Genomic DNA, 14,165 nt, shown 5'->3' with positions numbered 1-14,165 from the left:
ACAGACTACTGGAACAATCATAATGTCTAAGTGTAGTTCCTGTAACATTCGCTCCCAACTTCCCCTCTTATCCTGTTACTCATCGGCACTCCACTCTCCCCTGATGCTGTGTCCAGGTGGCTCATGAGCCACACTCCATCTTCATGTTTCTGCTTGAAGTTTCATTTCAGTTTTTAGGGTTATCATTTTTCACAGGGCCCAGTATGTTCCACTTAAAGTCTAAATGACATCACCGTGTGTTGGTTTTCCACCGAGACTACTTACCAATATAACGTTTGTCAAGAAAAAAGATATTGCACCATTAAAAAAAGAGGGAGGGGTGGGGGCTAGACATAACCACGGATGTGTGTCCACTTTGACCTCCTTTTACTGGATATGTGTCATTCTCCGGCTGACTTGGTTTGTAAATCCCCCTCGTTGCAGTGAGCACCAGCCAGCACCCAGGGTGAGCGTGAAGGAGCATATGGCATTAATTGGAAGGGGGGAGCTGGAGGCGTGGCCTTCTTGGAAGGCTGTCCCAGGATTCACTTGAAGAGGGGAGTTGAGGATGGTGAGGAGTCAGAAGAAAGCGGGCTGCGATTGTTAGAAGAAGACAGGGACTAGTGAATGCATTTACAGAGAGCGCGTTTTCTGAAAAGTATTATTTTAGACTATTATGACTACTCCTCCTCAGGACTCCAGAAGACTCGCCAGCCGCTTGTAGATGGTTTAACACGCAGTAAACTCACTGCGATAGCTTGTCACAAGACTTTTTATTCCCTTTTTGTTTGAAGCACGTAACACGTTTTTTTTTTAAATGCAACGCTGTTTGATATATGAGAAAACTATGGCAGCGGAGACGAGGAACGGCGGGAGTTCACTGAACAACACCGGCAAAGACCACAGCCGGAGGAAGCTGCTGGTCGGAGTGGACCTCTTCTGCCTGTTCCTCGGTAAGAGACCCACTGAAAGCGACTCGCCGCCATCTGTAACACGCATGATGCCATATTTATGTAGCGTTAACTGACTTAGCACGTGTGTAACTAACTAACGTTATATCGCGGGTGTTACTAAGATGGTTTGGGGCCTTTTGACGCCTTGTACTTTAACAGTTTAATGTGTACGTTGGAAGTTACAGGACTCGTGTTCAAGAAATGTTGTTGCTCCTCAACTCAAATTATCTTTATCTACCATACGAGTTTAACTAACTTAAAACCGATTTTAATGCTTTATCTCGTTCAATCCCTTTAGTTGGCCAACATGGTTCAGCTCGACCAGCTGTGTTACCTTGGCAACAAGTGATGCCCCGTTAGCGCCCACACGTTTAAGCCACATATTTAAGACTCACTAGTTTAGCTCTTGAGGGTATGATTTTCTCAGCCTCCCCCATAGTGCTTGGCAGAGAGGAAACTAATAAACTGCTCCTGGAGGGATAGATTTCTTTGGTCTTTTCCAGCCACACCTGTACTGCACCTCTTCATTGACACATTATATTTTCCAGAATAGCTCACATTCCACAGCAGCAGGAATTCCCGTCATCTCAACATCTGGCATAATATACACACACATCTGTATGATTAAGGTGTGTGTTCAAGAGTACAGGTCCTTTTGATGTTTATTAGCTGCAGACACTCGGTTATGGTTGTAAATTATTACTTTTACACAAAAGTTTGAACCCAAAAGTCCTTCAAATGGTTTGCCTGTCCTTCGGCTTAAACCCTTTGACTATTCATTATTTTCACTCGTGTTTTTTCGTCTGATATAACCACACATTTGCTAACATTGGTGTAAGAACATGATTGCAAACAGCAAAGTGTTACAAGTATACAACTAAAGTGTTGCTGCACTGTTTTGGGAAAGCACCGGGCCAGCTATTGTTAAAACAATCCCATGAAAGGTCAACACCATGAATAGCTTTCTCATACCAACTATATTTAGATTAAGTCTCGTCTATCGAGGGTAAATCCCCATGATTTGCTCTGTATGTATGTACCTTCCCACAGAGAAGGTTGTCAACGACCCAACAGTGTTTTTCTGGATGAAGATGTGGTTTAAAAAGTCCAAGCACAAGGAGGTAATGGAGGGCTGGTACCTGTAATCACCATTCCTCCATTCTCACACGCTGATTGGTAGAGTAAAACTGCATCCAGAGACATCTCTCCCGTGCTCTGCAGTAGTCAGTCCACTCGACTCGAGGAGACGTTCTCACTAATTCAGTGGTAATGAGAGCGAAATCCTGATAAATATAGCTGAGGAAAGCAGAAGGCCACTATTTAGTATTTCGCTTTAATCTTGTTACGGTGATCAAGTTCAGGTTACATGAAGCTGTACCAGGTGGGTTTCATGTTTTCCAGTTAATCGTCAACAGTATAATGTTGTTGTGGGCTTTGCCCTGATTCAGCACGAGGTAAAAGGTGGTTAATAATCTACAATTTTCAGTTTAAGTACAATATGAAGTTGAAGTAAAAGTACTTACAAGAGTTGAAGTTTCAGTTTAACGTTGAGCACTGAAGGGAGTTGAAGTGTTACATCGAGCCAGAAGCGTTTTAATTGAAGTGCTGAAATAAAAAAAAGTGCTGCCCAATTAGAAGAGCTGATATGGGCCCTTAAGTTTTTCAGTCTCAAGTCAAGAAGTTACACTTGCCAACCAATCAAAATAAAAACGACAGACTTATATGGGACACATTGATTTATCTGCAGTTTGAAAAGCTTGAATTGAGTTCACCATAAAATACATGCAAGTTCATTTATGTGTATGACTGTTTGCTTCTACTCTCCATGTGACATTGAAATGTGTGATTTATTTATGTTTGCAGGTAAATGTATTGTCAGCATTAACTTGTTTTTGTGTGTTTGTATTATAGGGAGTAAAGCAGGACAATATATGTAAACTGATTTGTGTGTTATGCCTACTTTTCTTTAGAAATGTAAATAATAAATGCAGCAAAAAAAGCAGCTGTTACAGCCACAAGCGATTCATCGCAAATGCGTTTTTATTTAACTCGAGCAGACGGACCCGGTACCCCTTCTGCAGACAGACAGACAGACTTTGTGTGGGGGCTACTGCAAGTAAAAACAACTGCATCTGTGTGTACACCACAACCACCTCAGACATGCATGCATTTACATGCCAGACAGTGAGAGATCCCTGCGAGTGGAAAGTGTGCGTCTGTTTATTTGAATAAGTCACACTTGGTGTTTTGGCGAATGCCTCCAATTCACCGTGAGACTTTTACATAAATTTTAGTTTCCACAAACTGCAGCGACATGCCATCGCTGAACTGGGGGAAAGGCAAATGGGGAAGCGTTGAAAATTGTGTCATATTGATACGTTTTCTCCTATATTTTGCTGTGAGACGGTGCTTGGTTATGTGCTGAAAAAGTTATAGTCACAGTATGTGTCTGTTTTTAATTAGGACCACCCAGTTAATTGTTAATCGATTAAGGGGAACATTTAATAGAGACCTGACGTTGACATTAGCAACTAAAAAGTTCCATCTGGTTTGTTTTTGTTGTCTTTGAGTCGATGTTGAGCTAAAGCAAAAGATATACCCACGCCTGCTGACTGGTGTTGTTGGCTAGATGAGGACACCCTCCTCCTCTGAGAAGCGGGAAAGGAGGAAGGGGTGAGGAGGGGAAAACCCTGACACGCTGTCCTCATTGCTGATGCTGCACTGTTTGGATGGATGGGGTCAGAGGACTGAGCGGAGAAGAAACCCCCTCTGAGTTTATGGAAAACAGGACCTGACATTGTCTTGTTGTGTTCTTCTTCCTAACCAGCGGTTTGAAGTCCTCGCCCCCGTGCAGATTCCTTTTTAAAGCTGTGGCCACTTTATTCCATCCACCCATTTACCACCTCGCCGTATCTTGATATCAACCTCTGCCTCTGGCCTTGGGGTCTGTATCAGGTCTGAGAATGTAGAGAGGCATGTACTGGGGTCAGGGTGATGAGTCTCACATCCAGCACTCACTAACGTCAATAACCTTGACATTCTTTAAATGTTTTTGGAAGTCCCGTGTGGTTCTGTTCATGGCCGGGCTAAGCCAACAGAAGGGATGTAGGGTACTGTATATTTTTACAGTTACATACCACCCTGCCATTTCTTTCACCGCCAGACTTGCTCTGGAGCCAAGTGTTTGTTTGAAGGGCGAGAATGAAAACTAGAAAGTTAATAATGTGAATCCTGCTGAATGTGGAGGGAAGGCCAGCTTTGTGAAGTTCCCATCAGGGAGCAGCACTCCGTCTGTAACCTGAGCGTGACCAGGCTGCCCCTTCAAAGGCCAAAGTCAGCTGTGTGGATGTAAAGGGCTGAGGGGCTCGGCAACGAAAGCATGTGTTGACATTTGGCTTGAGAAATCATGCCCCCCTCAAACCACAACCATCAGCCTGCAGCAGCTCGCAGCACTGACCTCTGACCCCTGGCGCTCTTTAGCTCTTGAGACTCAGACAGGGGAAGAGAGTGTGAGAAGGGAACGCTGATGTTTGTTTTTCTTTGTATCAGCAGATCACAGAATTATTCAAAGGGTGACTTGAAGGCTCCGCCATGAGTTAAATGCCACTTTGAAGGGATTTGAAAGTGTTTTCCAAATTCCGTCAGATTTGAGGCCTCTCCTGGGCCCCACGTCCACGCTCACGTTTCAAAGTCCTTCATTGAAGCCGTTGGCAAATGGAGAAAATAAGCTATCCTGTTTGGCTTGCGTCTCGGCAACACCCGCTCTTGTTTGTCGTCGAGAGATAAATACGATCTTTTTGCCACTTTAAGTGGCGAAAGACACTAAATTGATCAGACACCCCCAAGGCATCTTAAAGCGGGCCGTTTTAAGAGCGCTTGAAAGCCTCTGCGGGAAAGGAAGGATGCCTCTGATGCTGTTTTAGTTTCTTCTTGACACATCCAATCCTTTTAGCACTAACTCGGCCTGTATGAGGTCACTTGATGCTATTCTAGGCATACAAACACACAATACATGTCTATTGGGAGTGTTTTCAACTGTTTGTGTGAATTCATGAGTTTTTCTGTCTTATGTGCTTTTGTTTTTCTTCCTGTTGATAATGTCATTGAAGGAGCTGTCAACTGTTGAAGAGCTGTCTGACCTTTGATCCCGTGTGTCCAACCATACAGTGTTGCTTGTTGCCGTGCTTTTCCACAAATGTCCCTTCCCGCCTTACCAGAGAGGATTCTTCTGCAGTGACGACGGCATCGGGCTGACCCATAAGGGCAGCACGGTGTCCACCACCGCGCTCACTGCCACGGGCGTCACTCTGCCTGTGGTCTCAGTAAGTCCTGCTGTGGTACTACAAGAGAACGAGGGAACACGTGTCGGGACGCGCTCCGTTCATCCAGTGGCTTGTTTGTGACGCCTCAGAAGACGCGATTGGTCCGAGAGGCTCTGACTCTCACTCGGTGGTTTGTGTTGGACCTCATTAGCTGCGACGCACGTCTACTTTGCAATACTGTCACCCATTTTCCAAAGCTTTTAAATTGATTTCCTACGGCCAGCCGTCGCTTTCCATTTATGTAACTGATGTAAGCAAATAGTTAACTGTTGAAGTAATTTATAGAGTAAAAATACTACGGATGGTTAACTCTTGACCTTTCTTAAATTCTTGTATAATTGTGTTTTCTTCATGTCACAAAATGGAGACGCGTTAATTTGAGGAGATGGAACCAGTGAGTTGTTGACAAATCTGCTAAGAGATAACGCAACATACAATTATAAAGCATGAAATCAATTTAGGTTCCTTTTATATACAAATATCTTCTGCTCATTATCGTTCTGTAGTAACATGAATAGAAACCAATGGCAGCCGTAAGAGTCCAAAAATGTTAAGTGTGCTTTGGAAAATGGCAACAAAAAACACACACATGGCCTTTTATGGCGACACAGGTCTGCTCAAAGTTCCCTCTAAGACTGAATATTGAACAACGCTGGAGTCCTTATTCATGAATCAGCCACAGAATGGATTGAGCCTGTCCCAGATGTTCCCTTGTTGCAACTTGCTTGTACCTGCGACCTCTGTAATTTGCTTATCATTAACCCAGCACCTCCATCTCTCCCCCCCCCCCCCCCCCCCCTCTCTCTCTCTGTACCACCCACTGCTTCTTCACACTAGCCGGGCTGCCTTTCTTGGTCATTGAGACCAGTGCTGTTCAGCCTTACCATAGAGGGTTTTACTGCGATGATGAGTCCATCATGTACCCGGCCAAACATGGAGACACCATTAGCGACGGTGTGCTTAGCGCTGCTGGCATTCTAATCACCATCCTCTCTGTAAGTCACCTCACTCCGATCACTCATGTCATCATCACTCTGTGTTTCAGCAGCCGTCACCATCACTAGCAGCACCCACTGACACCTTCTACCACACATATGCCACAGCATTTTCTCATCAGTGCATTGTCATATGTCGGAATTTGTTTATTAGAACATTTCCAACTGTATTATAATATGGAAAGGACATCTCCAACCAGTGATGTTCAGAGAAGTACCCTTGTTGCAACCTGCATTTATCTGACTGTTGACTCATTGTGGGTATAAACTGAGATGATCCTTCATAGTTGCTGAGACTACACCTCCCCATACCTGTGCTATCTGTCCCTCTCTTTGGCTTCAGCAAATTCCAGATACAAAGCAACATGTATTCAAGGCTTTTCTCCTCGGGGGCTCAAGATGCCCGAGTTGATTAAGGCACTTTAGCAAGTGAAGTGTTCTGTAGTTTGTTGCAATCTCTTTGGAGAAAACAGTGAGACTGTATCCAACATCTGCCCACTCAACCGACATCGACACATCTTTTTATCAATTTCATTTTCAGCCATTTTCCGTTTGAAAAACGCTCCGTACATTTTTCGACCACAGTTTTCTGGCATAGAGAAAGCGCTGAGAGAGAGAGAGAGCTAAGTTAAGTTCCGCCTACACTGGAGGGGTAAACAATTCATCGCTCACCATTTACTTTTGACTTTGTGAAGGTCACCGTGTCGATGGCAAACGGCAGCAACATGTCTCAGAGCAGCTGTGCGGTGGCGCCGCACCAACAGGGTCAAGAAGCCAGAACTCTGTTTTTAGAAGATGCCAAATCTGTTGGACCCTGACCCTCGGCATCCCGGAGGTTACGTGTGCAGCAAGCATTTGAAATTACAAGTTATTCCCTTAATTGTATTATTTCTCATCACTCAGTTTCTATCCGTCTAGACTTAATCTAATTTGTAAGTGTAATTGACCGTTGGAATGTAACACCGAAAACACGCGAGACAACAGTGCCCTCCTCCTGGAGGGCCGACTACTATGCGGGCCTGGGGCCACAGGGGTTTTCATGGTGACGAGGAGTTCTGGCCCGTGTAATTATGGTCGATGCAATGGTTGTTCAGCTAAATACCGTAATTGGTGGGGTGGAATTGTGGTGAAGGCCCAAAACGAGAAGACTTTGCCAGATATCTTGTTTTCCCCTCACAAAACGTGACTTAACAATCCGTCTCCATGCTGCAGCGCTCTGGACAGAATTGATGTTTTCTGAGCCAGAAAACGGCAACATTAGATAATGTAGTGCTTGGATGCCCACTGAGCAGAGCTTAGAAGAGGACACGCCCTTTATGATTTATGCAGAGCTATTTTACAAGAAACAAAAGCCCCACGCTGTGATTGTGGAAAGACGAGGCGTTTGACATGATCCTCATCATCTATGCGCCCATGATTATCTGTTGAGGTCTCAGAGCAACAGCTCCATGTCCAACTTATTCATTCACATAGTTAAATCTTTCACACAAGGGGAACCAGATGTGTTCCGTCCACATTCCCTCTTTCCCATGAAGCAGCTGGGCTTTATTGAGCTGGCTCTAAAGGCCCGCATGGTGGAAAACAACACGGCGTATCGGCTCCTTAAATCTCCTCGAGGGCTCTCCCGTCGAGTGGTTCCCAGAGTGAGACTTATTTCTGCGCCCCGCGAAAGAATGTCCGATGAAACCGAGATACTAACATGAAAACAGCCAGGAACCCGGCGTGAAACCAGAGCCGCTTCCGAGACGCAGCCGGAGCGGGGAAAACAAACGTGGCCCCGACATGCCTGGTGGAGTCTGGCCCCCAGAATCAGACACGCCACCTAGCTCAGCGTTTCTGATGATTAGAACCAGCGGTGCCCCCCCCCCTCTCTCGTTCGGGCCACTCTTCCACACTTTCATTTGGGAGCTGCTGGAAGACAACGGGGGATGAGTGGATTGGGAAGGCTGTGTTGACCTGGAGCAGCTGTTCTGAGTTGTGGCCGTCCACCGCCCCCTTAAGTGCGCCTTACGCGTCAATTGTCGGTTCTAGACGGTGGTTTATTTACACACTTGCGCAGTTTGAGTTACCTCCCACGTCGCCTCACTGTTTCCTCTCAGAAGTAGAATGGCACAGGTAAACACGTTCAGCTTGAAAGTAGCCCTTTGCAAACCACTTCAGAGAAAAGCGCTGAATTCTGTTTTAGATATCATAATAACACCTTTAAAAGTTAATTTAGTCACATTCGCCCCTTAACTTCTCCACTCTGACCATCACAGTTCTCTATAAGCCGGGCCCAAATGTCCACCCTAACCAAATCACACACTGTGATGTACTTTTCCACGAGCGCTTCCTGCTGGTGCACTGTGAAGTCCGGTGAGCACAGGAGACGTCGAAAAGCATCAAAAGAGCTCAACCTCACAAGAACAACTTTTATTAGGGTCTGTTTATGTCCAGAAGATGAGAAATAAACACTGAGTTGAGTATTAAATTATTTGTGAAATGTGAGCGTCACACATGGCCAGACAAACACATTCACTGTCCAAGGAATGCTTTTTCAAAGTGCTGTCCTATTTCTCATCAAACATATTTGGCTCCTCTGCACATGTTCACAGAGCCCTCAGGAGATGTGAATGATGTTAGGATTCAGACATTGTGACTGTATTCATGATACTAACGTTCAACGTTGCATCACTTGCATCCATTCAGATCATCATTGGGGAGAGCTACAGGATCTACTTTCTGAACGAGGGATCCAAGTCCTTTGTGGGGAACCCCTACATATCTGCGCTATACAAGCAAGTGGGCGTGTTCGTCTTCGGCTGCGCCATCAGCCAGTCCTTCACTGACATTGCCAAAGTGTCAGTGGGTCGCATGCGCCCTCACTTCCTGGACGTGTGCAAGCCAGACTTCTCCACCATCAACTGCTCCCTGGGCTACATCACCGACTACCAGTGTCAGGGGCCCGAGAGCAAAGTGCAGGAGGCCAGGTACTGCGACGAATTGAGAGAAACAAACGGAAACATCTTTTGAAAACGTTTCAAAAACCCATTTAAAATGACGGTTTCTTTGAAGCCCGCATATGTATTTGTACAAACCGTTAGCCGTGGTCCAATGTTGATTGTCCTCATTTCTTCTCAGGAAATCCTTCTTCTCTGGACATGCGTCATTCTCCATGTACACCATGCTCTACCTGGTGGTGAGTAGCTGATACACATGTTGTGTCGTGTATAAATATACAAAGGAGGAACATTTGTCTCCCTAGATACGGAGGAGTTTGTTTCTATTCCTCCATCTCACCATTCTTGTCTTGTCCAGTTTTACCTGCAGTCTCGCTTCACTTGGCCCGGAGCTCGCCTGCTGCGCCCGCTGACCCAGTTCACCCTCGTCATGATGTCGTTCTACACGGGCCTGTCCCGCGTCTCTGACCACAAGCACCACCCCACTGATGTGCTGGCGGGTTTTGTGCAAGGAGCCCTGGTGGCCTACTGCATAGTGAGTGGTTCTACGATGTTGTCGTCGTGTAATCCCCGTAAGCAAGGGGAGGAAAGTCAAGATTCCCCGATCAACAGAAAGCAGGATCAGCTCGGGATGAGACGGGGACCTTATTTGTAGATATAGTTCATGAGACACTTTGACGCACTTGAGCAACGGAAGGAAGCCACAATCCAACAAAACATAACTCTCTGTAACGTATATTATACGTGTAAAGCTAATCAAACTCCCAATTGATATTCAAATACATTAAGGCTTCTTTATTTAAATCACCTTTTTACATGACTTACCCTATAAACCCCACATAGCCCGCGTTGTCCTGGTTACTGAAATGGAGGAAATCAACAGACTGACTCAACTAAGCCAGGCTCTCTACTTTATGTGTTGCCATAGGCTACAGCCTTTTTAGAATTTTTTATACGGGCCTCCATATGACCAAATTATTTTGTATGGGATATAGCTGTAATTTATTTGACGTGATTAATGCACCTGTTGTAGCCAATTTGGTTTCCATAAAAAGGAATAGAGGGGAAGAAAATGTAGCAGCAGTATAGCTGACTGAGATGTGGTTCTCTGAAAAGAGAAGGCGGTTCTCTCGCTCTCTTTTCCTTTCTATGTGCGTGTTGGCGGGCGTATGAGCTTCATCAGTGAGAGATTGATACAGTGGGCCTACGGACAGACACATTTCTGCATTGTTGTGATTTTTGATAATTGAATCTGCCACTTTGCAATGATTGGGATGTTGAAGTTCTTGTTTTCCTTTTACTCCGCAGGTATTCTTTGTGTCTGATTTGTTCAAGTTCAAAGGTAGACGTTCTACCCTTTCGCCGGCCCCAGTGAAGAAAGATCTTGTTCCTCAGGCCGACATCAGAGAGCGGAGCAACCATCTCACCATGGCATAGAGAAGCCCGTCGACGGAGACAACCTGACCTGTGCCATTTAAATCACTGCTTCAGCCCAAACTGGATCGAATGAACTCCCAACTCTGGATAATGCAGACGAACTCAGTGGAAGAGAAGAGGCTACGGGAAACGGCCGAGCAAGTTTTGCTTTCTCAACAGGAATCTTTTTACTCCGTCTCGCCAGACATTTTAATGTGGAAAAGAGAGACGAGCGAGGAAGGATATTTATACCTCTTCTGTTACGACGCTCATTGGAGACTCTCCTCCGCCCAGGCCTCTCCGCGGACAAAAGTCTGACGGAGAGAAACCTGAGAAATGGCGGCTGTATGCGGCTCCTGTGCCGTCTCCCACCGGCTGCATCCAGCACGCGAGCCACATTTCATATTCCTGCCACTCGCTCGCTGTGTGACTCACTAATCATGACAAGAAAACGAATTCCTCGATTTCATGAAGGATGTTGTTTTTGTTTGTGTTTTATGACAAACATAAGCATTGTTTGTGTGATTTATAGCACCATCTTAGCTAAACTCAGTACTGTGTATCACCACTTGAATGACCTGAAGTGAAGCTTTTTGAAAGCTTTGTAAGATTTTGTAAACTTGTGTTATGTCCATAATGTAGTGTAGCTCCTTAGAAAGTGCACATAAGTTACAGGAGATGTAAAGTACAGTGAAAGTGTGTGTGTGTGTGTAGGATGTGGGCCTCATTCTGCTGGCTGGGACGAGCCCCCACTGAGCCATTTAATGAAATGACTGTCTGTTATATGTACCAGACGGGTGCTCACAAGTGTTAGGTCAGAGTGTGTGTGAGAGAGAGAGGGAGAGAAAGTGAGTGTGTGTGTGTGTGTCCTTTGCATATACCCGTGTGTGTGTGTTTGGGTGAGGTCGTCCTTTGAGAGTGCCAGTGTGTCTTAATGTCATGTCTTTATATTTCAGTGTCTATAGCCGACAACGTGCCGCTCTTCATACACCTGCACCAACACACTCGGAGCTCGGAGACGGAAACACTGTGGAAAAAAGCATCACGTGCAGCACATGTACTTTACTGTTACTACTAATCATAGCGATGATTCACATCACCGAGAAATCCGACATATACTTTGTGCTACGTAGGCATGAATACAGTTAAAGTAAAGACGAGGACATTAGCAAAACCAATAACAATCATTATTTTGGAACATTGTAAACCTCTTAATGGCTCACAGTCCTGTAAAGTGACACAGAGCTATGGCGATGAGGCTCTGCATTAAAATGGACGGAATTCATTATATTGAATTTTTAAAGAAATAATGTTTGTATGACATTGATGTTATTAACTTTTTATCAAAAGCAAGTTTAAAACCACTGAAAGCATCCTCCTCACTCTGTTTGAAGTAACTGAGACAAGTTGACGACGCTTATATAGGGAAAGTATTTTTGACAGCATCAGAAGATTCTGCGTGCTGCCAGACATTGTACAATACTGTATCATGTGTATTCATCCAATATATCTTTTGAAGAAACGCCCACTACGACTTGTGTGTCGAGACCTGTGTAAATGTAAAACATGCTGCTTTAAAGAGACCAAGCTCGGCAGACGTCATCCCGTGAGGTTGGCAACTTGTGAATATGAAGTTTAATGAACAACAAAGCTCTCCAGGCAGACTGCTTCAGTGCATTTATTAAGAATTGCCTTTCAATATTTTTGTAATGTCATGTGACATTTTGTACAATGAAACTGTAAGACGTATCGAAGATAAAAATGTCTTTAATAAAAAAGAAAGAAAGATCAAGAGCAGCCCTCTGTGATGTTTGTTTTTTTCTTCACTCTTTGCGTGCGAGAGAATCTCGGACTGTTGCGCTAATTCAGAAGCCGGCCAACTGTGCGTGTGATGGAAAGATCTGGGCGTGGGGCGATGGTAGACTTCCATGCTCGGCTTCCTGTGGGGAAATAGTGTACATTCCAGGCTTCAACCCCTCTCCCCAATGGCTCTCTGAAATAATATAGACGCCACACAGAAAGTATGCCAGAGTGGCAAAGTACCTTCACATGTCAGAATGCTTAGAAGCGATGTCATCTTCCCTCGGTGGCTTGTATTATCCTTATAGACCACTCTGCCTCCACATAAAACCTGAATAAACCAGAGACCGTCGACAGGTCGTACTTGTTAATTTGCCGCGTGTGTCGGCGTATCACGAGCTGGGCTTTGGGCCGCGCTGGTCACGTGGCATCTTAAGCCGATTGATTTCACTGTGGATCAGGCGCAGTGTCCAGAAGGAGATTGGACTTGATTAGTTTAATAAGCTGCAAAGTGTGTTTGGTTTTTATGACCACGGGTGATACTTTTGTGCAACAGCTGTCTTGTGTTATTACCACAATGAAAGAATTGTTTCCAATGTGTCAGTTCCTCCACAACTCTTGGACAACAGTCACTTCAATTGATCTTTCTGAGGGATTTCAATGAGATTAATCGATAACTGTTAAAAGGACTGCATTCCATGTGGCACAGATGTTCAACCACGGTCCCCGGTGAATGAAACCCGATGGCTTTGGCGATCCTCTGATTGATCATTTAAAAGCAGCAGCAGCCAAAGCTTTCACTTATCCGGGGACATATTTGAATGTCGACTAAATAGCTTTTGCACAGCTTTTTGTCAACATATTCGTGATCCCCTGACTTTTCCTCTACAGAACTAAAGGTTGACATTCATAGTTATAATATAAATGTCTTGGCAACTATTGGATGTCCACTGAAGTTTCCGTTCTCCGAGAAGCCGCCTGCTTGTCTTGTTATGATCTCCTCAGGAGCGACAGGGTTGTACGATTCACTTTTGTTATGACTACTGCGAAATTACTTTTCCTGTTTCTTAATTGGGTAAAAGGCTACAGCCTACATATTAGTTTTTATGGTTATTTAAACTTGTTATCATCCTCTGAGTACACGGTTTCCATCTTAAAACCAAACATGGCGCGGGTTTGATCAAAGCGATCTAATGTAGGGGAAAACACTCCAGGAGTGTTGCTCTCTCTGTTCAACAAATATCAACATCCAGTGCCAAAAGCGTGACACGATGTTTATCTTTGTGAACCAGTCCTGACCCGCTCCATTAAACCATCAGGGCGCTAGATTGTCTCAGAGATGTCTTTGGTTGTAATTGAAAGTGAGAGAGGCTGAGTTTACATTTAGTTCTCACCAGACCAACAAATGGCACATCAGCATTGGCTTTTGCCAGAGACGTTTTTGTTGTTGGGACTCAAAGAGGCTTTTTTGATCAGCGGCATCTTAACATTCTAATAATGGATTCTTATCATGTGGTCCGGAGGAAAGAAAACTGTTATGTTTTCCCACCGCAGTTTAACCCCGATTACTTGTGAAGTAATTACTGCGTGATTAACAAATCCTTCTCACGAACTCTGTAGCACTGTTGTGGTCGCTCAGAAGTGAGGACTTATTCTCTTTCTTGTGTCTCCACACACACACACACACACACACACACACACACATGCACAAATAAACCACCACTAATGCATTTTCACATCACAAAAACACAAGAGACTGCT

General features: G+C 44.7%; 1 protein-coding gene across 2 annotated transcripts; it reads left to right on the top strand.

The window, feature by feature from the left end:
- The first annotated feature begins 498 nt into the window (after positions 1 to 498).
- Positions 499 to 12,401, top strand: LOC130198038 (phospholipid phosphatase 3-like). 2 transcript variants are annotated; one of them, XM_056421084.1, is made up of 6 exons: positions 499 to 932; positions 5,100 to 5,254; positions 8,938 to 9,218; positions 9,370 to 9,427; positions 9,547 to 9,723; positions 10,497 to 12,401. In XM_056421084.1, the coding sequence occupies exons 1-6, from the start codon at positions 797 to 799 to the stop codon at positions 10,623 to 10,625; spliced, it is 936 nt and encodes a 311-aa protein (XP_056277059.1). In that variant the 5' UTR covers positions 499 to 796; the 3' UTR covers positions 10,626 to 12,401. The 2 variants fall into 2 exon arrangements, with proteins under 2 accessions (XP_056277059.1, XP_056277058.1); XM_056421083.1 differs by lacking the exon at positions 5,100 to 5,254 and adding an exon at positions 6,092 to 6,249 and having other exon boundaries at positions 500 to 932.
- Positions 12,402 to 14,165: the final 1,764 nt, after the last annotated feature.

This window comes from Pseudoliparis swirei, chromosome 8 (assembly GCF_029220125.1).
Source record: "Pseudoliparis swirei isolate HS2019 ecotype Mariana Trench chromosome 8, NWPU_hadal_v1, whole genome shotgun sequence".
In the NCBI taxonomy this organism is placed as follows: domain Eukaryota; kingdom Metazoa; phylum Chordata; class Actinopteri; order Perciformes; family Liparidae; genus Pseudoliparis; species Pseudoliparis swirei.
The sequence above is the reverse complement of the archived record's forward strand: the minus strand, read 5'-3'. Positions and strand labels throughout refer to the sequence as shown.